Here is a 27,331-nt window from a genome sequence, read left to right on the forward strand (position 1 = left end):
CACCCTGCACTCAGCACAGATGGGCACCCCTCCAGATACTCCACTGCAGAGTGAGGCACCGGAAGCATCTGTGGGCCCCTCTGCATTTAGCGGGTTCAGCTTACTTAGCATTTATCAGAATCTACAGTGGGCCAGGTACTGTGCTCGCACAGGAGATGGGGAAGCACCCGCTCATGAGGTGACACACCCCGGGGCAGGCACGGTGGCCGGGTGGTGGTGGAGGCAGATAAGGCCTGAGCCAGGGTCCTGGAAGCCAGGAGAGGAGGAAGCCAGAACATCATACCCCACAGAGAGATGGAAGCCCGCAAAGCTACAGGAGGCCAGGACACCCAGGAGCCAGGAGACTTTGGTGAAAATCTCTCCAGCGTGATGCCAAGGCAGGATCACACTGCTGTGGGGAGCTGAGTGTGCACAGACCAGCCACACCTCCTCTTCTGAGAACACTCTGAGGTAAGGGGTGGAGGCCAGGGTGAGGTGAGGAGCAGGAGGACTATGGGACGGACACCATCGAGGGGGAGCGACAGCTGGGAAAAGGGCACGAGAAAGGAAGGGTCCTCGGCAGAAGGAGGGAGAGGAGGCTGGGAAGGAAGGGAGGCTGTCCTTGCTGAGAGCAGGCGGAGGAGCCTGTGGTGGAGCCGGACACTGCTGTGGGAGGTGGGCGAGCCCTGAGCACAGGCCACACCAGAAACTGCTGAGCGAGGCCAAGCGCGAGGGTGCAGCTGGGCCTGGAGACCACAGATGGTCTGCATGGACGCCCATCAGCTGGCTTTAATGAGCCGGCCAGCTACTTCCATGAAAGTTGTTCACCGGGAGGCTTCATCCCACGGAGGTGCCTCGCCCGGCTGGCCACAGTGTACAGGGGGTGCTCACTCCGACCCCCTCCTTCTCACAGAGCCTGGCACCTCGACCGGGATCATCGCTGCTCCAGACTCATTGTCAGAACATCGCATGCTGTGATGTCCCCAAAGACGGGGGATTAAACAAGGCAGGCAGAGGGGGCTCCGGATGGGGACCCCAGCAAACGGCCCTGCTCTGGGGACTCGATATGGAAGCAGTGCTCAATGCCATCGGGGCTCATCTGTGAGTGGCTCCTTCTCCATGGGTGGGACGGGTCATCCTGAAAGCTGATACGGCAGCTTTCTGGGCAAAGCCGACTTTCTTTCCACTGGACTCCTGGAATTTTCTCATCCTAAAGCGGGAATAAACTCCAGCCACTGCTGGTAAATTCTCCTGCGTCTGAATAAATTACACCCTCTGTGGCTGATAATTCTCTCCAGCCATTCCCGCCCCAAACCTCCTCCTTTTCCCATCAGTTCTTGTCCTTATAGGAATGCGGCTCTGTGGCTCTCCTCTCACCCAGCCCCACAGAAAGGCACCGATTACAAAATGCAGCCTGGGATTCTCAAACTGGGCGACTGTGCCTCCTTTTCGTGCACTGTACATCCTTAGAGGCAAAGCATTTTTCTGAGCACCTATTACGTGCCAGGTGTAGTGCTAAGCGTGTTACAAACTGCACCCCACTTAACTCCAGCAGTTCAGGGAGACAAGCATCGGTCATACTTCACAGGGGCTGAAAGTGACACTTCAGGTTGGTAAGGGATTTGTCTTAAGTCAGATAGAAACTGAAGAGTCAGATTTTGGAACCAAGTGGGTGCAAATTCTCTTACTCTCTCTCACTTTAATAGGTCACCACTGTCTTAGAAAAATGACTAATGACCTCCCCGCTGCAGTGCTGAGAGGAGGAGGCATTCTGCCTTCCCCAAGACCCAGCTGCCCAGACTGCGCCCATGCAGGCCCAGCCTCAGAGCCAAGGGCCTTGCTCTCGTGAGTGCTCAGCGATGCCCAGACTCGAGGTGCATGGCCCCCTACTCTCTCTGAAGTTGCCTCATGATGGCTTCTCTCTCTTTGAAGCACCAGGGAACTTCAGTCTTAGATTTATCCGATCATGCCCCTGCACTGTGTTATTCCTTTGCTCTGTAACCTTTTACGGCTCCTCAGCACCTGCAGTCCAGTGTCCAAACTCCCTTAGGCCAGGTGTCAATCATTTTCCCATTCAATGGGAAGGGTGACTGTCACTCAGAAGCCACATTTTATTACTGAGCTCTGCCACTTACCCCTACCTCTGGCTTCCATATTTCATTCATTCACTCAACAGATGTTTACTGAGGATCCACTAAGGGTCAAGCACCCTGTGATGGTCTGGGGATAGAGAGACCAGGGAATGGGACATGTCCCTGGCTTCCTGGTGCTTACAGCTTGGCGGGGCACCGCACAAGGGCTGGAATAAGGCACAGAGCAGGAGATGCCTGGATGCCTGGAGCCCCCAGGGGCTCACTGCTGAATCATTGGGGACTCCAGAATGGAGACAATGTGCCCCCCGCCCCGAGCCAGATCACGGCCCACTCACTGATGTGGTCGATGGAGCCGGCACAGAACTTCCCGTAGAACTTCTTGGCTCCCAGGCCCCGCAGGTCGTGGATGGTGTAAGGCCAGAGGTGCAGCACGTTGTTCCGGGAGAAGGTGTCCCTCTTCTCTACCACAACCACTTTGGCTCCCAGGTAGGCAAGTTCGATGGCAGTGCGCAGGCCGCAGGGTCCTCCGCCCACAATGAGACACTGCGGAGGGAGAGGACAGAGACGCTCGGTAACCTTTACACCCACTGAGCTGTGCCCCGCACACCTGGTGGGCCTGTCCTTGCTCCATCCAAGGGACGTCGCCTGAGCTCTACCAGGCACCAGCCGCTGCGCAGGCCCAGGAGGGACACAGAGGTAAAGGGACTCTGAGGAGGCACAGGAAGATGTACATGGGGTCAGGAACCATGTGTAAATCCCAGCTTTGGCTCTGACCGCTCAGTTTCCTTAGCTGGGAAGCTGGTCTGTAAAGGGTCATTAAGGGCTCCTCAAAGTAGGTCGGGGCTTTAAAAGTGAATGTTACATCTTCTTGACCTCAGACTCCTTAAACCAAAAGCACAAACAACAAAGGAAGGAAACTGATAACTGGACTTCATTACAATTAGAACATTGTGGTTCTAAGGATGCTACTAAGAAAGTAAAGAGATGACCTTACAGAGGGGAGAAAATATTTGCAGGTTATATATCAGACAAGGACCTGTATCCAAAATATATAAAGAGGTTTTATAACTCCGCAATAAAATGGCAAACATTCTTAAATAAAATTTAAGAAGGAGCAAAGGGTGTGAATAGATATTTCTTCAAAGAAGATATACAAATAAACACTCAATACATGAAAAGATGCTCAGGACCATCAGCCATCAGAGGAACGTAAATCAAAGCCTTAGTGAGCCGTCGGCTCCTACTCCCTACTGTAAAAACACACAGAAAAACCAGTGCTGGTGAGGACAGGGAGAAGTCCAAACCCTCACTGCTGCTGGTGGGAGTGTAAGATGGTGCCAGTGCTTTACAACAGTCCAGCCATTCCACAAATAGTTCAGTCTGCTGTTACCATGGGAGCCAGTGAGTTTACCCCTCAGCATAATATAATGCCCAAGAGAAATGGAAACACTTGTCCGTACAAAGAACTTGCATATTTTTACTTATGACAGCATCATTCACAATGGCCCCAGAGTGGGAACAACCCGAATGCCTACCGACTGATGAATAAACAAAACACAGTATCTCCATGCAGCGAAATATTACTCAGCTATGAAAAGGAAAGAAATCATAACGTTGGATGAATCTTGCAAACACTGTGCTCAGTGTCACATGTTTGTTTTTATATGAAATTTCCAGGATAGACAGATCCATAAGGCGGGAAACAGTTTTGTGGTTACAGGAAATGGGGGAGGGTACCCTGGGGAGTAGCTGCTACGGGATACATGGTTTCTTCTGGAACATTCGGCAATTAGGTAGTGGTGAAGTCTGCCACTTGTACACAACGATTGGATTGTATACCTCAACTGGGTGAATGTCACAGTATGTGAATTAGGTCTCAATAAAAAATTGTACGAAAAGTCCTGTAACAGAGTTTAGCACGCAGGAGTGTAGCTGCTCTTATTCTTATTGCTAAAACCTAGTTACTCCTTGTCTTTTAGAAGTTCTCAGGACAGTGGTAAAATCAGACTTTGGGATAAACTGGAACCTTATATGGTTAGTCCTATTTGGAGCCCAGAAGGAGAAAAGTTACTTCTGCCCGTAGAGTGGCAAAGCTTCACAGAGGAGAGATTTAAAAGGTATTATCATGGTAGCCACATTTACTGAATGCTTACTTTGTATCAGATATTGTTTCGGGCATTTTATGTTTTAGCTCTTCCCAACAAACCTAGGACACTGCTGCTAACAGGAAGAAGCACTGTTATGCTCATTTCACAGATGAGCAAATCGAGGCACAAAGCAGCAAGGTAACTGGCCCATGGTTTCACAGACTAAAAAGGACAGAGACAGGGTTAGAACTCAGGTGGTTTCAATCCAGAGGCCACCAAGCTGTGCTGCTTCTGGTTTTCCAGGGATAAAAAGAAGAAAAGAACATTTCAGTTGAGGCAAGAGTCCACTCAAAGAAAAAGAAAGAAAACTTCAAAGTAAACAGAGAGAAGGATACTTGAGGGGAAAAAAAGAGGCAAGATCACCTGGAGCCAGATACTGAAGGTCTTAGATGCCAAGCAAAAGAGCATGGCCTCGGTCCTATTGGCACTGGGGCCACGTGGGCAAAGCAGGACCCACGCCAGGTCCCCCACGGGCACCCACGCTACACAAGACCAGGGGAGACACAGTCTTAGGATAGCCTCGGTTGTTGTGTTCCAAAATGGGTCACCAACTAGAACCACCATCTAAAACCAGAGGGCCACGGCAGAGCCCGGGCTGAGCTCCCGCCAAGGCAGGAGTTCACCTGAGCTCTCCAAAGCAGACACCGCCCCAGCAAGGGGACAGGTGAGACCTGCATCCACCCCTCTCTCCCTGCCGCTGCAGGGGCATCTGGGGAGCCCTTCTTCTCAAGGTTAAGTCTTATCTTAAGAAACCACATTCCCCTCCCCGGAGCAATTACCCCATCCTCCGCTATCACTCAGGGCCCAAAGGAAAAGCACAGTCTGGGATATCAGAAGCTCCCACACCATCATCTGAGTGATTTATTTTTTGGAACCTTCCAGGGAGTCTGTGGATACTCAAGGGAAATGAAGTCACCACTGAGATACGACTGATCCCAGAGCCATGGGGGAGTGAGGGGGCGTGCAGGGCAAGGGCCTCCTCTCTGGATGGAGGCACCTGGAGAGAACCGACCCCAGGCCCCGCTCAGCTCCTTATGTCATAGCCACTCCACATAGCTAGACAGTGACAGCCATCACATCACACAGCTCTAAACCCAATGTGTGTGAGGTTTGCTTTGGGGTTACGTCTGGATGCACTGCATTTCTTTGCAGTTAGTGCATCTTTGCTGTTTGCAAATTCTGTCACTCTGGGCCAGGGCTGGAGGGGCTGGAGGATGTGGGGTGTCCCGCTGGCAAGGGTTTCTGTGTATCTAGCCACAGACAGCTGTCGGTGTGTGCATCAGCTCCTTTTGGTTACACCTGGAATCCAGCTGGTGAAAGCCCGACTTTCCTACCATCCTCAGTCCCAGCACAAAGTTTGGGCTTGAAATTTTGGAGATGACCACACTGTAGTCTAAAGTTAGAGCAAATACCAATGAGCCTAAGTATGCCAAGGGAGAAAATCGGGTGCAGATGTCAGCAAGGCCAGCGAGAGGGCCTGTTGGTCCCCCTGGAGCACACTTGCTGTGATCAGCACGGGAGCACAGTGTTCTGACAGGAGGCTGAATTCGGTGGAGACACACGCCAGGGCAGAGGGCAGCGGACAGTGGCTTCCCCGAGGACCACCTTCAATGCTTTGCACATTATCAGGGCTCACACAGACCTAGAGGCAAAGCACTGTTTCAATTGGCTCTAAAGGAGTGCTGCACTTTCCCTGGAACCATCTAACCATCGCTGCTCAGGAACGAGTTCAGAGACAGGAAAGTTTTGCCTTAAAATAGCCCCGAGGCCTTCCTGAGCACCTAAGTCAGACTCCCTCCTCCGAGTGCCCACCCTGGCTCTCTCCCTGCTGCTCCAGGACGGGGCTCTGCGTGCCATCACTTTCGTTCCCGATCACAGCCAGTCTGTGCCCCATGCGAGCCACCCCAGTGCTCTCTGTATTTCTGCATCCCACAGCCCAGAAACGAGTCTGCTCAGGGAGCCTCAACCACAGCTGATAGACGAACTTCCAGCCCCACTGCCCGTGCAGTCCTTCCTGTATCCATAGGTGGGACATTCGGTGCGTGTGAACCAGGGTTAACGTCTGCAGACCCCCACCCAGACTGCAGGAGTGGGGATCTGCCAAGGCCACCAGCATGTTGGATGTCAGCATATCTGTGTGCTCTGGCAACAAATTATTACTCTTTAGGGAGTGGGACAGATCCAACACCAGCAGGAAATCTATTGTGTAGATAAGCCCAGCAGTGTTCAGGCCTCCCTTTTGGCAAAGAGCAGAGACAAACACCACCTGGGAAAAAGCACGCATTTGTCAAGGGTCAAAACGTCAAGGGTCAGAGGCGGGTAATGATGCTAACTTATCAGCCAGGGCTCTGGAGCTGTGGAGCCCAGGGCACACAGCACTTGCTATCTTGCAGAGGGACCCTGCAAACAGGACTCAGGTCTCAGTGACATAGTACAGCCTGTGCCTGCCCCTCCTCCCAGTCTACAGTGAATGGGTATGCAGGGCTGGGCCTGGAGTCACCAGAGGTTGCTGCAGAGGGGACCAGGGCGGGGCCAGCGCTCAGCAGTCTGCAGGCTTCCCAGCTGCTTCTGAATTCTGCCCCTGCTCCCTGGGCTCAGTGTATGCAGATGTGCACAGGTGGGTCTGCACTGCCAGCCTGCTTCCCACTGCCCTGCGCCTCATCTGGAAAGGCTGACTGCACTGTACCGAGCACTTCCTGCTGCCACGGACTGTCCTAACCACATAGTGTATTCTCTCCTTTCCCGAAGGTGCCCTAGGAAAGCATTATTGTACCTGCTGTATAAGCGAGGAAACACAGGCAAAGAAAAGCTAAGCATTTTTGAGTTAGGAAATAGAAACACGAAGGGTGAGAGTGATCAAATTTGGATGCAAACCATGGCAGTGTGGGTCTCAAGTCTGTGCTCTAAATAGCTGATCTGAGAGCAGTGTCCGAGGTCAGGGAAGTGGACAGGATGGAGCGAGGCCATCTCCTTCTTCCACATGGCACATGCAATGGCCTTCTGTATAGAGCCAGAGTTCAGACTGAGTTTATGGGACCTCCACATGGAAGGACCAGCTGTGCCAAGGCTGGGCGCTTCACATCCTCCATGCTGGAAGTTCACGGGCTGGACAGAGCTTGGTCACAACAAGCGGAGTTTGGGCTCTGATGGTGCAAGCCTTCTGTGGTGAACTGACAGCCCCGGCAGTGAGCTGGGTGCTGGAGTTCATGCCTGGTCCTGGTAGCAGCAGCACCTTGGGATCATGTTCTGGAGCCAAGGATGTGCCACCATACTTCCTTGGAGGTTCTGCAGCCTTTCTGGCTGTCAAGATGAGCTACTTACCCTACCCAAGGCCCTGGCTGTTACTGGGTTGGCCATTAGCAAAGTCAGCTTGCTCAGGACTGTAGGATGGAGGCTTTCACAATCCAGTGTGCCACTCCCATGGCTCCAGAGTGGGGACTTTAGTGAGAATCTGGCTCACATCCTCCCCCTGCAGGGCATCAAGAGATGCAGCGGGCTAAAGTTCTAGATGGGGAGGGGTCTCTGAAGGTTTGGCCCGGCTGAGCTCTTCTGGCTATTCCAGCTAAGGAGGTGCACCTCATCTGACTGACATAACCCTGCCAGGACCTCAACTCTCCTGCATCTCAATCCTTCCACATTATTCCTGCGTAACAGTTACACATCCAATCAGGAAACCCAGAAATTACAGAAGGAAATGGGAAGAGATATCCTATTTTCTGTGCTTCCTTTGGAAAGATGACACCAATTCTTCTGAGAAACATTCTGCTCCATTTTGTCCCTCCCTTCTAGCCTGAGTCTGTGCTCTCAACCTCTTATGAACGACTGGAACCAGAAGCCACAGTATCTGCATTTGGGTACAGTTTCATTTGAAACACTATGTCCTCAGCCTTGTGAGTGTGCTTGTATTAGAAGTTGCAAGCACAATCTTTAAGGCCAGTGCTGTTTCTGGGTGCTGGTCATGCCTCTTGGCCTCTCCCCACTTACGCATGAGCTCCCTCAAAGCAGGATGTGAGTGCCACCCCAGCCCAGGTACCAGCCAGCAGGTACCTCCCAAAGTGCCAACTCAGTCCTAACTTTGTGGATGCTTGTGTATCCTTGTAGGGAGAGCAATAGCAATACTAGTATTAATAATAACAATATTGCTACCACTTATTGCTGCTTATTATATGTATCCTGGTTACTTGGAAGATGAGAAAGCTGGAGCTTAGGAAGGTTAAATGACCTGACTATGGCTAAAGAACAAAGGTGAGGATCTGGCTTCTGATTCCAGAGTCAAGGCTCAAGGTCACCATCCTGTGTGACTTCTTCTAGGTTCTCATGGGGAGTTTATTATTGTTCTCCTTCCATCTAAATTATGCCAAGACCAGGGAGACATCTCTGTGTGGGTGTAGGCTCAAGTTCCTACAGCTCGCCAAACTGATGGGATGGAGACTAGAGAAGAAGGAGACACAGTGAATGCTAGGTTGTTCGCTACAACCATGATGCTACAGAAACTGGAGATGGAACAGACTGATGACTTTGGTCAAAGGTTCCTCTAGGAGATGGAGCAGGAGTAACCTGGGGCAGGGGAATTAGAGACAGAAGAAAGGACGTCCTGAGAAGCCAGAGGCAGTGGCAGGCATCGAGGGCCTTGGGTGGGGCTGGGGACAGTGGGAAGGGCAGATGTGGCAGGTGAGAGGGAACAAGCCAGGTCCGGGAGTGTCTTGAATATTAGATTTGGTTTGGTCTTCTTCTTTTTTGGCTATTATGGGATTGGAATAGGATGAAGTATTACTTTGTCACGGCTGGTTCCAGAGCAATGATGAAGAGAGATAAGAAGCTCCAGTCTTTGCAACTGTGTGAAAGCGCAGGCCTGGTTTCCCGAGTGCCCCTCCTGCCCCCGGATGCTCAGCAGCTCTGCCTGACTCCTCTCTTGGAAGAGCCTGGGGCTTTGTCTTCTTCCCGTCTTTACCCGATACCATCTACTCTGATGGCTTTGCTACCACTTACACACAGATGTCATTCCAAGTTACCCCAACCTTGAAACTGCCTGACCCCGGCACCCCACAACTGTCTGCCATTGAATTTCCAGCTGTTCTCTTCAGCTTCTCCAGCCACGTCATGACTGTTTTAGTCCATTTATTTTTCAAGCTGCTTAGATGAAAAATCTGGGCTCAGTGTTGGTTCCTCTCTTCACGGCCACTCATCGGTACACTCTTTCAACCCTCCCCTCACCGCAGAATCCAGCCAGGTTTCACCTCTTCTGTGCTGTCCTCTTCCCTAAGTCACCACCACCCCTCGACACTCATGTTAGGGCTCCCCCCTGGTGGTTCACCCTGGTCTCCTGGCAGTCTTTCCCACACCCAGCAGCCGCAGCAGGTCTCCTCAGATCTGCCCCCCACCCCGCTCCACCCCAGCTCTCATGCTTTCCTGTGACACTTGGAACTCAAGATCAGAAGACCCTCCCATGGCCTCCGGGCCTCATATGAACCTGACCTCATCTGAAATGCCAAGTTCCAGCACATTTTGTTTTCTCCCCTGCAATGGTCTTCCTTCCAGCTGGCCCTGTGAGCTCTCATCTCCTGGGCTTTGGCACTGGTGGCCTGGTGGCCTGTCACAGGTAAAGACCTCTGAGCCCTTAGGGAGAAGCTGAGGCTGGCCAGCTGTCTGTCCCCCTTCAGGAGCCAAGAAGTCACAGGTTTTTCCAAGATCAGAAAGAGGTATCACAAGAATCTCACCTCCTTTGAAGGGGAGGAGGGGGATGGACCTTCTGAGGTGGGTTGGGCCAAGATATATTTAAATCTAAAAACTTTAGAGCCACACGTGAGGGAAAAGACAGAACTAAAATGTATAATCAATCTGGCATCCAGGAACAGAAGAATTTATCTTTATCATTTGTTCTTTTTCTTTCTGGTTGCTTCTTAACTGTTAAAACCACTAAGCTGTGTCAGCTCAGGTGCCCTCAGCACAGTAATACCGGTTAAAATCACAGCCACCTAGAACCAGGCCCCTTCTAAGTCTATGTTTGCAACACGTGTCCAGCATCTATGTTTTACAGTGGCGGCTGGGAAATGGAAAAGCCAGAAGCCAAACCCAGGCATCTGGCTCCAGGGCCACGCATGTACCCAGTGTGCAGAGACTGCTGGAGGAAGCGGGGAGAGACAGGCTGCGGCCAGGGACCCTCGTGCTCCACCGCACCGCTTCTCTGGGTACTTGAACAGTTTCTCAAGTGTGCCTACAGACTCTGCCGTGGTCTTCTCAGAGGCAGATGCATCTCAAGCCACCAGCCTTACACGGGCAAGTGTGCCGCAGTCTTTAGAGAAACGGGAGGGGACTCTACATCTGAGGGACCCCTGTTGCCACATTTCTAAATTCTTTAGCTCCTCAGCCTCCTACAAGTCCTGTTGGCTCCGTGGTTCTGGAAAACCGAACACTGGTCATCCCTTTTCCTCCCTGTCTTCACTGCCTATGGAGGGGAACCCTGCACCTCCCTGCTCTTCTCTGACAATACAACTTCTCTTCTGTTGACTCTCCGCCAGGGTCAGGAATCTAGCCCAAACTAACTTCAGAAAAACAAAAGAGTCTAGAAAGCAACCAGAAACCAAGGAAGGAGCAACACTCCAAGGCAGAAGAAGGCTGAGTCTTAGCAACAAGAGCTAGGACCAGGGTCTTGGATTCCTAGGATTCTCCATTACCTTCTTACCTTGACTTTTCCCCTTGTACCATGGCACTGCAATGAGCATCCTTGTGGATATTGTTCATACTTAAATGTTTCTATTGGAAATGATAAGTTTTTAAAATGTCCAAATTATAATAGTGCCAAAATGTCTTCCAAAAGAAAGAGATGGGAGGAAAGGGAGAGAAAAAAGGAAGGAAGGAAGGAGAGAGAAGGAAGAAGGAGAAGAAAGGGAGAGGGGAAGCAAGGGAGAAAGGGGGCAGAGTGCTTAGGAGACCCTGGTGGGCCAGCACCCTGGGGGCCCTCTGGCCTGGCAGCTGTGAGGCAGCAGAGACTGGCAGGTCCCGGGAGGGAACCTTAGTAGCTTCCCGAAGGAGCCAACAACACGGGCCACCTAATCCAGTGTTAAAAGGCAGAACACGGCTGAGCATCGGCACCCTTTGCTTGCCAAGCCTGGAGAACTGCAGGCAGGCCTGCCAGGAGTGGCTATAAATCTGCCTGATGGCAAATATCTCCACCCAACAGGTGCCACAGATGGGGGCCACCTGAGGTCAGGACAGTCTGCTGCCATGCTGCTCTAAGTACGTTCACTCAAGTTAGCGCTCAGGGGAAGCAGTATGGAGAGCGCTGCTGTCCCACGCTGCCATTGAAAAACAAGGCTCAGAGGTGAACTGACTTACCAGGACCGGAGGTTGTGGACTTTGGGTCTACATCCAGCACAGTTCTAGGGGGATCACACACGTTAATTCACTCGGCATCATGACCACCCAAGGTTAAGAAAGCAAGGCACAGGATGGCTAAGGCGCAGCCAGCCCAAGACCTGCTCACACAGTGAGTGGAGGAACCAGCATTGGAACCCAGGTGACCTGGTGTCAAAGCTCCAAGCCTTCCCCGCCACGTTACACTTGCCAAAGCTCACACAGATAATGTCACGCAGAGCAGAGGGTCTCTACCACCAGGACTTCGAGACGCCAGCATCCAGGTCTTTCCTCCACACTGCTCTCACTGCCATCTTTTCCCACAGAGATAGGGTGCACTTTTCCTTGCTAGCCCCCTTTTACTCCCTCCTGGGTCCTTGAACCCCTACTGGCACCAACTCATCCCACCACCACTCATAGCCACAGGCAAGGCTGCTGCTATCCGTGGACCACAGCCTTGACCCAGGCCACCTCTGCAGACAGGCCATGACAGACGGGGCTTGGCAGTGGTTCTGCACAGACCACGGCCAGGCATTCCTTCAACTCGCACCAACTCCTATTCCACTGAGGTCAGCAAAGGGCAGCAAACTTACCTGAGCCCTGCAGCCATTCCTGGAGCCAAGGAACACAAGACTAGCACTGCTATTCTGCAGCTGGATCTGGACTAGGGGTTATGTTCAGAGCTAAGCACCCGACAAGAGCTGTGCAAGGCCCCAAGGCGGAGGACTGGTGAGAATGCACTGCGTGAAGACACTGCAAGCATGTGCTGCCCTCCATCACTGTGCCCTTTCCTCAAGGCCCTCCCGGCACAGAAGGCAACATTTACGCACACCCGCTCTGCACTAAATACCCCTAGAAACACCAAGACAGTGGCAAAGCCCAGCAGACAGCCCGGTTGCCACTGTGTGGCTTTGAGCACAAAGTACATTATACTTGAAGTCAGTTTCTGGAATAATGGTAGTTCCTACCACAGAGGGCAGTTCTGGGGTGAAGTCAGCAAACTGTAGATCTGTCATAAAAAGGCCCCGAAACAGCACACGGTGAGCACCAGGTACAAGGTTGTCATAATCAAGGACTCTTCCCCCTTTCTTCCTAAAAGTGATCCTTTAAGCAAAACCAGCATTTTGACTTCTAGGAGCTTGTGGTCCACTCCATGCCACCTGGAGCATGGCCATAGTGGGCTCATTCCTTGGGGCAGACATGCCCAGAAGTGGACGCATTCCTTGGGGCAGACATGCTGCCTTATAGGGCATCTTCAGGATGATGGAAGAGCCTGAGTGGCCAGGAGCAGCCAAGTGATCCCCCTGCTGTGACGAGCTGCCCATTGTCTGAGCCCAAGGTGTGTGTGCACTGTCTGAGTGCGCAGGACCTCACAGTGGTCAGCACTCTCTCCAGTAAAGGGCCAGACAGTTGTTCCAACTGCTGGCTTAGATTTTCTCATGAGTCCTTTGCATGCCCTCTCGGCCTTAAAGGGTCCAAAAAGGGATTTAAGGGCACCCAGGGGCCAGTGTAGGACCTCTGAGGTCTCATGGATTCCCCTGCTAGTCCTCCTGGCTGGACTGCCCTCCTCTCAGATCTCAGCACACAGCTCCTTCTTATCACTCAGGTTTGAGTTCAGCCACCACATTCCTCTCAAATACCATCCCAGCCCCACCCCAGGATGGGATCACATTTCTGTTTATTTTCTGCACAGTGCTTATCACAACCTTAAACCTCCTTTTTAATTGTTAACTAGTTCACCCTGTGTCTCTCCTTGCAGAATATAAGCTCCAAAAAGCAGTGGCCTCTTACAAGTGTGTCCCCAGAGGGCAGGAGAGTCCCTGGTCCACAGCAGGAACCAATACATATTTTCCAAATGAATAAATGAATCAAATCCAATTACACCTCACGGAAATGTAACAGCTATTAATTATGAAGATGCTGTCTTTGTCCACTAGAGTATTATTTTATTAAGTGAGGGAGAAACAGATTTGTGAGACAGGAACTCATTGCCTCATTTTAAGTGAAGACACTAAAGTTAAAGTTCCACCACTCAGAGATACTGATTTGGTAAAAGGCACACTGAGTTTTATATCCAGATTTGTCCAACTTTGGGCCCAAGCTGTTAACCACTGTTCTTTCTTAACTTTGCCCGAAAGTTTTGTTAATTTCGTATAAAGATGGATTATCCACAGCTAACTAAAAATGCTGATGTCTCTAGGCTTTGCAAAAATGGAGGGAACATATATATTGTTACCTAATAAAAAAGCTTGTTTATTAGACAACTTGGTCAAAGCAAGGTTTGAAAGGGAAGGAAGGGAAGAAGGCAAAGGAGATGGGAATAGTGTTCACTTTTACCAGTGCAATACCTGGTCTCGAATAGGGAAAACAATTTGAGATGTCACAAAGCCAGTTTAGAGGCGACAGTAAACCCTTAAGTTTCCCAGTGGTAAACTATACTTTTATCCATGTTCAGGGCCAGGGGCTATATATCTGGTACCTCACTCACAAAAAACAATTATGTGACAAAGTCCAGAACCCTGCTGCTCCAGAACACCAATGCCTGTTTATCTGTGTGCAGAGGAGCTGGGAAGCTTTGTATACAGCAGGAGGCGGGGGAGGAAGATGCTTTGTATACCGAGCATCTCACAAGTGCTTTTCAGGCAGAGAACCCAAGCTTACCAGTGGAATGTGTTTGTGACTCCATTTGCAGTGGCCACTTCAAAAGAAGTGAGCAAACTTACCTGCAAGTTCTCAGTAACTCCAGGTAGATCCCTTTATACCTGAAAGTGACCTGTAGCTAAAATGTTTTCAAAACTGGGAGCAGATTACAGTGTCCACACATCAGGAGACGCCAGCCTTCTCCCTGATGATGGCCATGTGATTGATGGGTGCCTACAGCCTGCCAAAGAATACCCCGGGTCTTCTTTATTAGACCGCCTCTAAGGAAACCTTCTGGAAAGACTGCGGAGCTCTTCCTGCCACCACAAGGGAGGCATGCCTGCGCACCTGGAGCACCTGCTCTCCAGGGCAGGCCTGGGAGCAGAAGGGAGCCATGCTCTGGATCACCCTCAGGCTGGCTGAGGGAGTCCACAGATAGAAGCACATCTGGCTAGACCTGCGTCTAGACCTATGGCAACACTGCTGGGAGCGCAAACTGTTTCCCCAGTCAGGGAGGCAGCAGCGGTGGTGGCAGCAGTGGCGGCAGCAGCAGGAGAGGCAGGGGGGATAATAAAGTAGGTGAAGACATGGTTTAAGCTCTACTGAACAACTGGAAGAAAAACAAAGTATTTGGAACCATGGTTTCCAGCTTCCTATAATACCTGATTCTACTCTCCGTGAAATAAAGGGAAATGCATATCCATCACTGATCGGTTCGTTTGCCCATTCATTCACTTATTCTATAAACACTCAGTGTGTACCTTTTTCTAAGTGGTACGTTGAGTACTCAGGCAGCAGAGACAGACATGTCCCTTTCCTGCCCACAGACACTTGCACTTTAGAAATCAGAGACACCGAAAGGGCCTGAGCACCGAGCTGACACTCAGTAGGACTGGGAAGAGCAGAGACACGGACTCTGAGAGGAAGTCAGTCTTGGGTGGACACAGGCATCCGTCTAGGTGGGAACGGAAACAAGGGGTTGGACGAGACACACGTAGACTACAGCGATGAAGAGCTGACGGGTTCAGATCGGGGGTAGGAGGAGAAAGTGAAGCTGACTCTGGTCCTCAGAGTGAGAGGAGGGTAGCCCTTCGAGCTGAGACTAAAAGTCAGAATTAGAGAATAAGAAAGAAAGAAAGAAAGAAAGAAAGAAGAGAAAAAGCATGAAACTGTAAGTTTGGTTTTCAATTTGTTGTGCCAAGGTAATCATAGAAAATGTTCATGACACCTAGAAATCGCAGCAGTAACTTCTGTCTAGAAGGGTCCACTCTGCTTTGGTCATCCTACGTGCCAGTCTAATTTGCTCCTGATTGGAACCTACGAGGCAACCATTATGATGCCCATTTTGCAGGTGAGGATGCAGAGGCTCGGACATGGTAAGCAATCCGCTTGTGGTCACTGGTGTCTGACTCTGGCCATGACGCTTTCTCTGTTCTCCGAAGACTTCCAAAGGAGTCACTGCCAAAAGAGCAGATGAGCTCACTCTGAGAGAACAGAGCAGCACTGTCCACTGGAATCAGGTTTCTCCACTTCAGCGCTACCAACATTTTGGGACAGATGGCTTTTTGTCGTACGGGAGATATGCTGTGCATTACAGAGTGTTTGGCAGGACTCAGGCCTCCACCCACAGCACGGGAGTACGGACCCTTGTCTCCCCGGCATGTGACAATCAAGATATCGCCAAATGTTGCCAAAAAATCCCTGGGAAACAAAACTGCCACTGGTTCAGAACAACTGCCAGAGAAATATAACAGGAGCCAAACATGTACTGTTAAATCTTCTAGCAACTACAGTTAAAAACAAACAGGTAAAATTAATGTAAACATTTATTTAATCTAATATATCCAAAATAATATCATTTTGACATATAAGCAATATAAACACACCAATAAAATACCCTACAATCTTTTTTTTTTTTCCACATCAAGTCATTGAAATCAGGTGAGTATTTTGCCCTTAGAGCAGAGCTCATTGTGCAGTGGCCATGTGTGGAGCACCCTTGTCGTCTGGAAGTGGCTTCCACACCGGAAGGCAAACAGCTAGGGAGGTACAGAGAACAGGCCCTTTACAAAGGGGGGGGGGGCAGGGCGGCAGAGCTGACCAGGAGGAGGGGGAAGTGTGACCGCTGCCTGCTGGAGACCTCAGCAGTCCACTCTGCCTTTCCTCTGAAAACCAGCCCTCCCCACTGCAACCCATCCATGCCACAGGATGAGACCCCGGTGGGGAAGGAGGGTGAGGGGACACCAGAATGAGCCCACAGAAGCCCACCCGCGTGGACAGTGGAAGTCCCCATGGCCTTCAGGAAAGCAGTCCCAGACTCAACAAGCGGAGGGTTAGACAACTCATCCCGGCAGGCAGGGGAAACACCCAGCTCTTCTACCAGCAGCTGCTGACGTAAGGCTGATTCAACCAGGGGCACCGCAGAGACCAAGCCTTCAAAACCGCAGCATCTGAGCCAATCTCAAGTCAGTTCCAGAAAAACCCAAGCTCTTGTCTGGGACCACGCAGCCACGCTCAGCATATCTCTGGGGTGATTCAGTGCAAGAGTTGGGGGCTTGCTGCTGTCTGGACCTCATTTCTGTGCTCTGTGGGAGGCTGCTGCCGGAGAGGGAAGGATTATTCCCTATTGTACAGATGGAAACACGGGAGAACTCTCCCAGAAAGCACTATGCCCAAGACGCTTTATTAATTATTCAAGTGAAAAAAACCATTAAACCACATAATTGAAAAATAAAACAATCTTAGAGATGTGCCCCCTTAACTATGAAATCAGTCAGTGAATCAGTGTTCTATATATAGAGCAAGAAACATAAAACCCTGGATGATGAGAAACCAAACAGCTCTAGCTAATTAAAAAGAAGTGGGGAGAAGATAAGGAAAAGGTACATGGGGGCAGGAAGAGGACGGAGGGCGATGAAGGTTCCCTGAGGAGAAACGTTGCCCAGCGCCCACAGCTCCATGTGAGAGCTGGCCTGGTGGTTCACAAGGGCCCTAACACACCCTGTGAACCAAGTGTGGGAACCAGGTGTGGGAACCAGGTGTGGGAACCAGCTGGGTGCATAGCCCAGGGACCATGTGCCCAGGGGCCTCAACCTCTTTGGCTTTGCTCCAGGGTTAGGCAATTCCCGGCCTCTGAGCTGGCTGCTCTGAAGGGACCCTCCCCTCAGCTGATGCCTGCTGGGCCCATCCTGGTGCTGCCTCCAGACGCAGTTCAGCTCCTGTCCTCCACATTCCCACAAGGCACCTGTGTCCTCGGGAGGCACTTTCCCTTGCACCATCTCTCCCATTGTTTTCAGTAAACTGAGGCTCAGAGACTGAAGCCTCCTGTGTCCTTTCTACTGCATTACAGGCAGAATGAGGAGTCTATAAGCTTAAAAAAACAACAGGTCACAACCTCAGAGAAGGAGGCTACACATAGTGTTTACATACACACAGTGCGTATGAAAAGGACTTTGTAAATTAGAATGCTTTTTACAAATGAGAATGGTTATTAAATTAACTCTTAATGCAGAGAATTTATTGTCTTCTGTGCAAGCTTATGGTTGTACTTTCAAAGGGATGAAAGCGTACTTGAAGAGTTCCTTCCAGTCTGTTTTCAACTAAGCAAAAAAGAAAGCAGCTTCCCAAAGCCACATCTAACTCCTGCTTCATCCCTGCGTAGGCAAGGTCTTGTTTGTTTTTCAAAACCCACTTCTTAAGCACTGGAGAGCTCTCAGCCACTTCCCACAAGTCTCCGGCAACTGTGCAGGTCCCAGTCACTCCCACAGAGGAGGGCCTCACCCATCGGCTAGAGGCCTCCCTGCCTAAGTGGGAGGAAAGGAAGCCTCCACAGCTCCAGGGGTTGGAGACCCAAATCAGAACACCTAGACCAACTTTGTGCCAGGACTCTTTTGCTAAGCACCTACTATGTGCCTGAGAGGCATAGGGTAGAAGAAGGTATAGAATTTTAAAGCCTTTGGCAGGATTTTGGAAATTCAACTGCAGACTGAGGTGGAGTTCAACAGGAAGCATTTTGCAGGGAGTATAGTAGGGTGTAAAGTTCACCTCAGCTCCATACTTGAGACACCCTAGATTCTACCTATCTACACGTTTATGCCCCCTGCCCTGGGAAACTGAGCAGTATAGTGCAGCACAGAGAACCCCAAGAACTAGTAGTGCATGGACAATGAAGACTGCAAAGCTGGGGTGTCCCTCCACTCCAGCAGCTAGTCTCCTGCTCATCCATGAAATGCTACACATCTACACACATCAGAGAGTTGCTGGGAGGCTCCAGGTCTAGCCAAACCAGTCCAGCAGATGATGGCTAGGAGAAGTCCAGACTCAACTTGGGGGATAGGAAGGAAGCACGAGCAGCTTAGGCCCAAAGGAAAGGGTGCTAGGGAAGACACTTGTCTGAGTGGGAAGGCACTCCAGATTGGCTCACACGTGCGGGGTTTCTTCACTGTTTCCTCTGGCATGTGACAACAGTAATGGTTTCTATTCCAAAAGTAACCTTCTGTTGAGCCCTTACTACAAACAGCACTGAGAACAATGCAATGGTGACCTACTACCTTCCATCCACCCAGCCAGCCTGCCTCCCATCCATCCTCCCGTGCATCTGTCTTTGCTGGATGAAAGCTTTTTCTCTAAGCCCTTTATTACACCTGATGTAAGTAAGAAGTCTTGGGGAGCAGGTGGGGAGCCTTTCCTCTGGCTGCCAGGCTTTTCACTTGAGGCCACATGAAGCCCTGATTTCTGTCCTCCTGCGCTATGGCCACCCCCTGGAGAGGTTCAGAACTGGAGGGGCTGTGAGCAGAGAGTGGGTGGTTTCCTTAGCCTCCTGTGGTGGAGACGGCCTCACCGGAGGCTGTAACAGGGAGTTAAAAGACTGCACAGGTGCACCGCCGCTGCTGCTACTCAAAGCCAGATGAAACGCACTTGACCTTCCTTGCCCTGCACAATACAGCGGTGGATTCCCCAGCTCACTGTCACATCAGTAAAAGTACAGAGAGGCCCAGCAGCAGGCTTGCGTGCATACAGTGTCAAATCTATTTCTGAACACCCTCTGCAGAGCCTGAATGGTTTTATCGCGAGCCCGAATGTCAGACATCCCCTGGGTCAGTAGACAGTGACTTGTGTTCTCAGAACACAAGCTGGCCCGTGGCCCAGTTACTGCTCCTAGGCTGGAGCCTCAGAAAAGCAGCTGGCCCCGGGCTTTGCAGCCTCCGCGGGCAGCGAAGTCCATGCACAGGGTCTGAGGTACAGCCTTCCCCTGGGACATAGGTACCAGAGTTCTCTTATCCTGATAAGCAGTAACAATGACAAGTCTAATCTCACCCTGTGCTGGGCACTCTTCTATGTGTTTTACTTATATTAATTTGTCCAGGCATCACAAATCCTAAGACAAGTACTATTTCCATCCACATTTTATAATTTAAGGGAGTAGAGGCAAAAAGAGGTTCCAGCCCATGCCTAAGTTCACACAGCTGCAAGAGAGATGCACATGCAGATGTCCTGAAGGCTGGGCTCCTGGTCACAGCACCATAATCCCCTGCTGTCTCACTTCTTGGCAATGGGGTCCCCAGCACTTCTCCCTCAGCCATGTTCTGGGGCACAGAGGTCCCCGGCCGGCATCCTACTAGTGAAACATAAGACACAAGGCACACCAGCAACCTCTTGGCTCAGCTTTGTTAGAAACCTTTGCTCCCTCGCGCTCCCTTCCCTTGCACAGTGTGAGGAGCAGGGAAGGTCAGATTCTGGGCGTGGAGCTGGACAGAAGCTGGTGTATCTGGGCTGGGACAAAGAGGATGATATTTAGAGTGAACAGATGCCCATCAGGTCAACACCTTAGCAATCATTTTTAAAATAGTGCTTGAGCTATCACGTTCACAGACTCTGAAAATCAAATTGAGGTAGAACATGGCTCCAAAGGCCAGGGCAGTAAAATGACCAAAAAACAAAACCAAGGTCCACGCTATCTGAAGCCAGTGGCCACAAAGCCTTTTTGGATTCAGAGCTTAATTAAGAAAAACAAAAACCAGAGTCAGGATGTGGTTTCCTGAAGGCAAGGCGCTCTCATCCCTCCACCCACGAATGCCTGACCTCCTGGACAAAGGAAGCATTCCGTCATTTTAGCACCTTTCAACAGGACAACAGTAGATTACAGTTTTCCTCTAAGAGCTGTTGGCTTGAAGCCACCGATGGAGAGGCAGTGAGCATGGTCGAGCATGGACGTGGGCCGGCAAGCCAGGGAGGACAATGATGAACAGTTCTAAGGGTCAGGTATCAGCTGGCCCAGGTGCTCAGAGCGGGGGACTGATCCCAGAGCAAGTTACCCTGAAGACCCTTCCCTAGGAACTGCAGGGAGCAGGGGATTGGCCTACGCATTCCCTATTCATGAGCTCATGCTGGAGGTGAGCCAGGAGGGACCAGGACAGCCTAGGAGCCTGATTCTCACTACTGCTGCTGCTGCAGGAGAGATCACCAGCTGTACATGGGATAGCAAGCAGCCCTCTGGGAAAAGAAAAATGAATCAAAGCAAAATAGGCCTTAAGATAGCAGGTCTGCCTCGAGCAACCACGGACTGGCTGGGGTAGCTTCACTGTAAGACAGACACAGACCGTGGCACATGTAACATAGAACCTAGAGAGGCTGTCCACTAACATTTGTCCTAGCACACCAGAAGGAGCAGAACAGAGTCAGCAGGAAGAGAAGAAGGAGCTAATGCTGGGAATGAACCTTTATGTGTGTTAAGGCTGGCACCATGGGTTTTACTATTTTTTTTCAGATATAGAAATCTAGGCTCAAGCCAGTAAACTAATTAGGTCAGGTCACAAAGCTACTTACTAAGTGGAGGAGCAGAGATCTGACCCCAGGTCCCACATAGACTCTTCCCAGTAGGCTCTGCTGTGAACAAAGCCAGGTGACACAGGGCTTCTGTTTCTCCTCCCAACTTGATTATAGCAACCCGGTCTTTCACCATTTTTATGCCATGGACCACTTTAGTAATCTAGTAAAACCAATGAGACCTTCTCAGAAGATTATCGTTAAATGCATAAAATAAAGTCTAACACATTTAATATATTCAGCGATACATCGCATAAAACCAAGTTGCAGGGCTAACATGTTAGAGCACAAACTAAGATACCTACAACCACTATAAGGAGCAAAGAAAATACTGTATCTATGATTCTATTGGTGAAAAAGTCACAGGTAATTTTATTGTAGGGTCTCTGACTACCTTAAATACTGTGGGGGGGGGCAGGATCTGTTACCTATCAGCTAGAGGCCAGTGAAAATAAAGGTTTTTATTTTTTATTTTTTCATTCAACTTCACAGACCCTTGAAGACAAAAATCCCTGTATCAGACCAGCACTGCTATGAATCGCCAGCAAGATGAACAATTGTCAACCTTTTCCTGAAAACTGGAGGACAAAACAAAATCAGTTACAATTTTCTGAGTGGTACTGTGGTATGGACCCCTGCGGAGCTAACTCATTTCCAGGTGACAACAGTTCTCTGCAGTAGGCAATATCACCTTCGTCTCATAAAGCAGAACATTTTGGTCCCAAAGTTAAATTTTTTTTCCTTGTTTTTCACCTAATCCCCCAAATGTTTGTATTGCTGCATGTTTGCAGTACATAATGATTACACTCAGCACATGTAAAAACACACCTTAATTCACTTTTCCTCCCTTTCTCTCTGCCCTCCCTCTCTTAGTCCCCTTCTAGTTTGCAAAAGTTCTACCTCCCTGTTTCCTATTGTCTTTTATTTTGCTTTGATTCATTTTTCTTTTCCTAGAGGGCTGCTTGCTATCCCATGAACAGACATTACACCCCACCTCTGCACTATCTCCCCCTGCACCGCAGCCCAGGTCACAACAAAACCTTGCTGTCTACTCATGACTTCTATTTTGGGTAGAGTGGGATGAGTGGGTTGCACTAAGAAACCGAGCTGTTAACACCAAGGACTATTAGCCCGAAGGGTTGATGGCAGTCAGAGGCCTACTGAGAGCTCCAAAGGGTAGCAGAAACCTGCAGAGATCAGCAGAACATCCCTAGAGAGGTGCCAGGAGCTGCTAATATGTTGCAGAAGGCCATCACAGGGTGAGGAAGCTGGGAGCTACCAGGAAGCAGCTAACACTCCTAGCTTAGAGCTATAACACTGAGAGCTGGAAAAGCAGTACGCTAAGAGCTAAGAGGCACTAGCATGCAAATGGTTTGTGTCGCAACACTAAGGCCTGAGAGCTACCTGTGTGCAAGGCCTGGGACCACTAACATCAAGGGAAGTGGTCTTGCCACCCCATAACTTCTATCCGAATTGCGCAAGAACCCTCAGCTTACTGCTAATATGTTGGAAGTTAGTACGGGGATCTTCCCTTTTAGAAGGCCCAGAAGAGGGCAGACAATGGTGACAGTGATATCAGCAGGCTCAGGAACCAGCTCACATTTGGATTCCACCATACATGTGACTAAGAGTGCATGTCAGCTGGTGACACATCATCTACTGCACGAAGTTTCTGGAGTGCTGTAATTGAACGGATTGCAAAGACAGCTGTTAAAAACTAGTTTACTCGAAGTGCCCCACTTGACTCTGTAGATTTTGAATTCACATCAACAAAACAATAAACTAAATGCTAAAGCTGAACAAAGGTGACAAATGTTATCTCTAACCTCAAATTGCAAATTAGCAAATCCATTACGTCATTTATGGTACCGGGATACGTTCCAGGCAAACATTCAAATGTCAGTTTCTAAAATCAGAAACATATTCATTCAATTATTAGTTCTAAAGTAAAATGCTGTTGTTCATCTTTTTTTTATTTAGAGAAAAAAAGCAAAACGAAAGAGTAGAAATAATACAGAATTTCAAAATAAACAGTAAGAAATCACTAGTCGATATATTACATATTGTTATTTTAGAAGCAGTTGCTCAAGTCACAGAATGAAAGCATAAAAAGTGTACAATCAAACAATGACAATACAAACAGTTCTGTTTGATGAACTAACAAAAACTTAGTAGTATGGTTCTCTATCTTGCACACGTGAACATACATACAGTTACATCCTTTAGAGTACTTTCTTTCCCTTTCATTATTACCGTATCTGTTATACATCTTGGAACTTACTCTTTCAGAATATTTCAGGCAAGATATCTTTAGTAAATAAACAGAAGAATAACATCTGAGTCCTCTGTATCCTTACTGTCTACATTAGTTGCTTCTGCATTGTTAGGACAAAATAATCAGCACCCACAATTTAAAGGGGAAAATCACTTTGGCTCAAGATTTCAAAGGGTCCTACCCATGGTTGCCTGGCTCCACCACAGAAACACCACGGTGGAAGGGCGTGACAGAGCAAAGCTGCCTGACCCCTGGCATTCGGAAAGCAGGGAGCAAAGGGTGGGAAAAGGACCAAAAATACACACCTAGGCCACGTCCTATGATACACCTCCTCCAGTCAGGCCTTTCCTCCCAACAGCATGTTCAGCTATAAACCCATCCACTGATGAGATTAGCACCCAATGGTATAATCTCTTCCCAAAGCCCTGGGTCTGAATACATGAGGCTTTTGGGGGACAGTTTAGATCTAAGCCATAACACTGCCCCACACTAAGTGCCAGAGGAAGAGGGTGGATGGAGACACAATGCATCTCACATCTTTCTGAAACTTATTCTCCACAGATCTCCTAAAGCAAAAGTTGAGCAACTGGATGCCAAAGTCTGGGACCCTGGTTTGAAAATTCTTGCATTCTTCTGTTGACCTCTGTGAAATTCCAGGCAAGCCTTTTAGTCCAATTAGATTTTAGTTTTCTTGTCCATAAAGTGGGGATAATAATCCTAGCCCTTATTGCGTTACAGAGTTAACAGGAGAATTAATTGAGATGCTAGATACAGAACTGCTTTGTCAACAGAAAAGCTTCATACTGTTGTGATGTGTCATGAAACTTAAGAAATAAGTCATTCACGATGATGGAGACAGAGGTCAAAATACAAGAGGCTCCTGCAGCATAGGCAGGAACATGAATCCATGTCACCCCACCTTCACAGAGTTCAGCTGCCCCAGAAGTAGAGTCAGTGGGGTGCCCTTCAAGGAAACTGCTGCAGCCAAGAAAATACAAAGAATGGGTGGATTCTGGCCCTGCTGATGCTCTTATCTGTCACTCTCTGAGAAGGCACACAACCCACTTTCCTCCCCAGGACAGCAGCTCAGTCCACACTGTTCCTTATTGAGAAGAGAGATTCAGACTTCTCGGTGTCTAAGAGAGGCCGAGGAGACCAAGGGAATGGTGGTCATTGGGGACTCCATGCCCAAAGTGACCCTGCAAAAGGGGGAGTGAGCTGGTGGTGGTGGGCGGGGATAAAGCATGCAGAGATCTCTCTCCAGGAGCCAGGCTGAGGGCGGACCTAGACCCAGAGTGTGTGATGGAAGCCAGAGGCCGCTAAAAGGGAAGGGGCTGATGGTGTGGGGAGGGAGGTGAATGACAGGAAGGGCCATGGTGGGGCTGGCTGGCCCTCCTAGGTAGGAGGCTGCCCCTGCAGCCCAGAGGTGCCAGCATCGCATCATCCTGCCTTGGAACCAGCTCAGCCACCGGCTCCACTACCTTCCCACAGCTGCTGCACAGAGAGGTCTGGAGTCAAGGGCATTGAGAAACTGCTGCCCATGGTTGCCAAGGCAGGATCCGAGCTCCCCAAGGGGCGAGGAAGGAAGCCTGGAGGCTGACAGGTGGCGGAAGGGGAGGCGTGATGAAAGAGCCAGGTCCACAGCAGGCCTCATGAGAGTGACGCAGGAGAAAGAGTAGCTCAGGTTGCGGTGAGGAGCAGACCCGGGCAGGGCGGGGGGGGGGCTTAGGTAGAACCATCGGGGTAGTGGCCAATTCCTGGGTATGGTCCTGGGAATGGGCCATTGAGGTAATGGCTGTGGTCACAGAGCTTGGGGATCTCTGAGAACAGGCCTTGCATAGGTTGGGCGTTGAAAATGCCAAAATGCGGCCATCAGCAAGGGGAGGAGAAGGCTGAGACAGGACAGGAGAAAGGCCCAATGCAGCTGGAAAAAGGGAGCCACAGGATGGGCCCCAGGGGCAGACACAGGCCTGTCTGGCAGGGCCGGAGTGGGGACTTCAGTCCACAAGCAGTGGGGAGCCACTGAGCTTGCGCAGCCTTGGCAGCAAGGCTGGCTTCACCCCGTCCCCAGCCTGTGGGCGTGCCTCGAGACCCAAGGGCACAGGGCGCAGGGCACAGGGCACAGGGCACAGGGTGCAGGTGCAGGGCACTCTTGAGATGAGTGTGACAGACAGGAGACCCCGGCCACCTTTATGTTGTCGGTCCCTGAGATTTCACAGCTCCTTCCATGTAACACTCCTCCAAAGCCCCTGAGGCTTTGTGTCTTGTTCAGGTAAAGCCCACAGCTGTTCACACCACCAGGGACACTCTCTCCCTTTGCTCTTGGAGCTATGTGCTCCTGATGTGCCTTCTTCTTGGTCCCTTCCCAAATGCCACCACCCCCCGAGAAGCCTTGCTGAGACATCCCATGGAGAACAGCAGCCCAGCCCTGCACGGCAGAGGGGATCACACCCCCGGCTCGCTGCATTGCTTCCACCCTGACACTTCACTACCTGGTATGTGCACACGCATGTACACAAATGCACACACATGTGTTCACCATCTGTCCCTCCAGGGCAAGAGTGTCACAGCTGGGAGGACAGGGATTTTGTGTTGTTTCTTTACTGCTATATGCCCAGTGCCTGGCATGTAATAAATACCCAAATAAATTTCTGCATTTATTTTGCAAAAAAAAATTTTTAACGCAAGGACAACAATTTTAAAGAGTAAGTGGAAATACCTTGGTGGTTCCTCAGAAAGATAAAAAGAGAACTGCCATATGAGTCAGTGATTCCATTCATAGATTCCCCAAAGAAATGAAGCGAGAACTGACAGATGTTCACTCATCAGTGCCGATCGAGTGCTACTCATACTGGTCAGAAGGGGAGAAAAGCCTGGCTTCCACCATGGCTGAACAGCCAGCTACACACGGTGCGGCTCCAACACACGCCACCGCATGGATGCACCCTGCAGACGTCATGCCGAAAGAGGAAGCAAGTCACAAAAGGACAAACGGTGATGCTCCCACCTGCATGCAAGACAGGCAGACTAATTCAAACCTCCAGCAGGGGTCCCCAAACTTTTTGGAACCAGAAACTGGTTACATGGGAGACAATTTTTCCATGGCCCGGGGCCTGGGGGAGCAGGTAAGGGAAGTGGTTCAGGTTCAGGGGTGATTCACAGGAATGCACAGTTTAGATGCCTGGTGTGCTCATGGCAGCTCACAGTAGGGTCCAGCTCCTAACACTAGGCTGATCTGGCAGGAGGGGGAGCCCAGGTAGTGGGCTGAGTAATGGGAAGGAGCAGCAGAGATGAAAGAATCGGCCTAACCAGGGGCTCACAAATCCATTCCTAGCAGGTCACTAACCAGTCCTTAAACGTGGCCAAAGTGATATACTTCATATTTCGTTATAATTCTTTTTTTTTCTATCTGTACCAGGGATCGAACTCACGACTGCCTGGTTGCAAGGCAGGCGCTTATGCCACTGAGCTAAATCTCCAGCCCTCATATTTTGTTATATTAAAAGCCTGCATATTCAATGCAACCACTGGAGAAATTGTAAGTATGACTGGAATAACTTGGGTTAAACAGAGCTAACAGAAATTGGAGGGGGGGGCAGCACTGAGGATTAAACCAAACGCCTTCACCCTGAGCTACCTCCCAGCTCTTTTAATGTTTTATTTTGAGACAAGGTCTCACTAGGTCTCTAAGTTGCCCAACCTGGGCTTCAGCTTGCCATTCTCTTGCCTCAGCTTCTTACAGATGCTATTCAAGAGTGAGTGTGCTATTCAACAGTGAACATTATTTCTGATTAAAGTCTAGCATTTAAATTATATGATTTCCTGTATGAGTGAATTACACACCAGATTTTGAAGATGTGGTGCAAAAAAAAACCCCAGATTTGTTTAAATGATAATATGTTAGACACAGTGGGTGACAAAATACATCACTAAAAGTGAAAAAGCAGGAACAAAGCTCTGACACATGCCATCATGTGGGAAAATCTGGAAAACAAAATCAGGTAAGTAGGGGAGGTTAA

The 27,331-nt window shown here is 49.9% G+C and overlaps 1 protein-coding gene and 1 long non-coding RNA gene across 8 annotated transcripts in view; one reads left to right on the forward strand and one right to left on the reverse strand.

The window, feature by feature from the left end:
- Mical2 (microtubule associated monooxygenase, calponin and LIM domain containing 2) overlaps positions 1–27,331 on the reverse strand; it is a 204,407-nt gene that overhangs the window by 122,860 nt on the left and 54,216 nt on the right. For all 7 annotated transcript variants that reach the window (XR_001200303.3, XR_010048412.1, XR_010048411.1 and 4 more), the window contains exon 4: positions 2,408–2,615. Coding sequence is in view for 4 of the 7 variants with exons in the window: in XM_063251901.1 (XP_063107971.1) it covers positions 2,408–2,615 (208 nt within the window). In the remaining 3 variants the exon portion in view is untranslated. The remainder of the gene's footprint in view (positions 1–2,407; positions 2,616–27,331) is intronic.
- On the forward strand, positions 24–1,225 carry LOC134476583 (uncharacterized). Its single transcript, XR_010048413.1, has 2 exons — positions 24–450; positions 893–1,225. It is a non-coding gene; the product is annotated as an uncharacterized LOC134476583 (long non-coding RNA).

The sequence above is a fragment of the Cavia porcellus genome, unplaced genomic scaffold (genome assembly GCF_034190915.1).
Source record: "Cavia porcellus strain 051 isolate PalLab524CR breed Dunkin Hartley unplaced genomic scaffold, mCavPor4.1 scaffold_6, whole genome shotgun sequence".
In the NCBI taxonomy this organism is placed as follows: domain Eukaryota; kingdom Metazoa; phylum Chordata; class Mammalia; order Rodentia; family Caviidae; genus Cavia; species Cavia porcellus.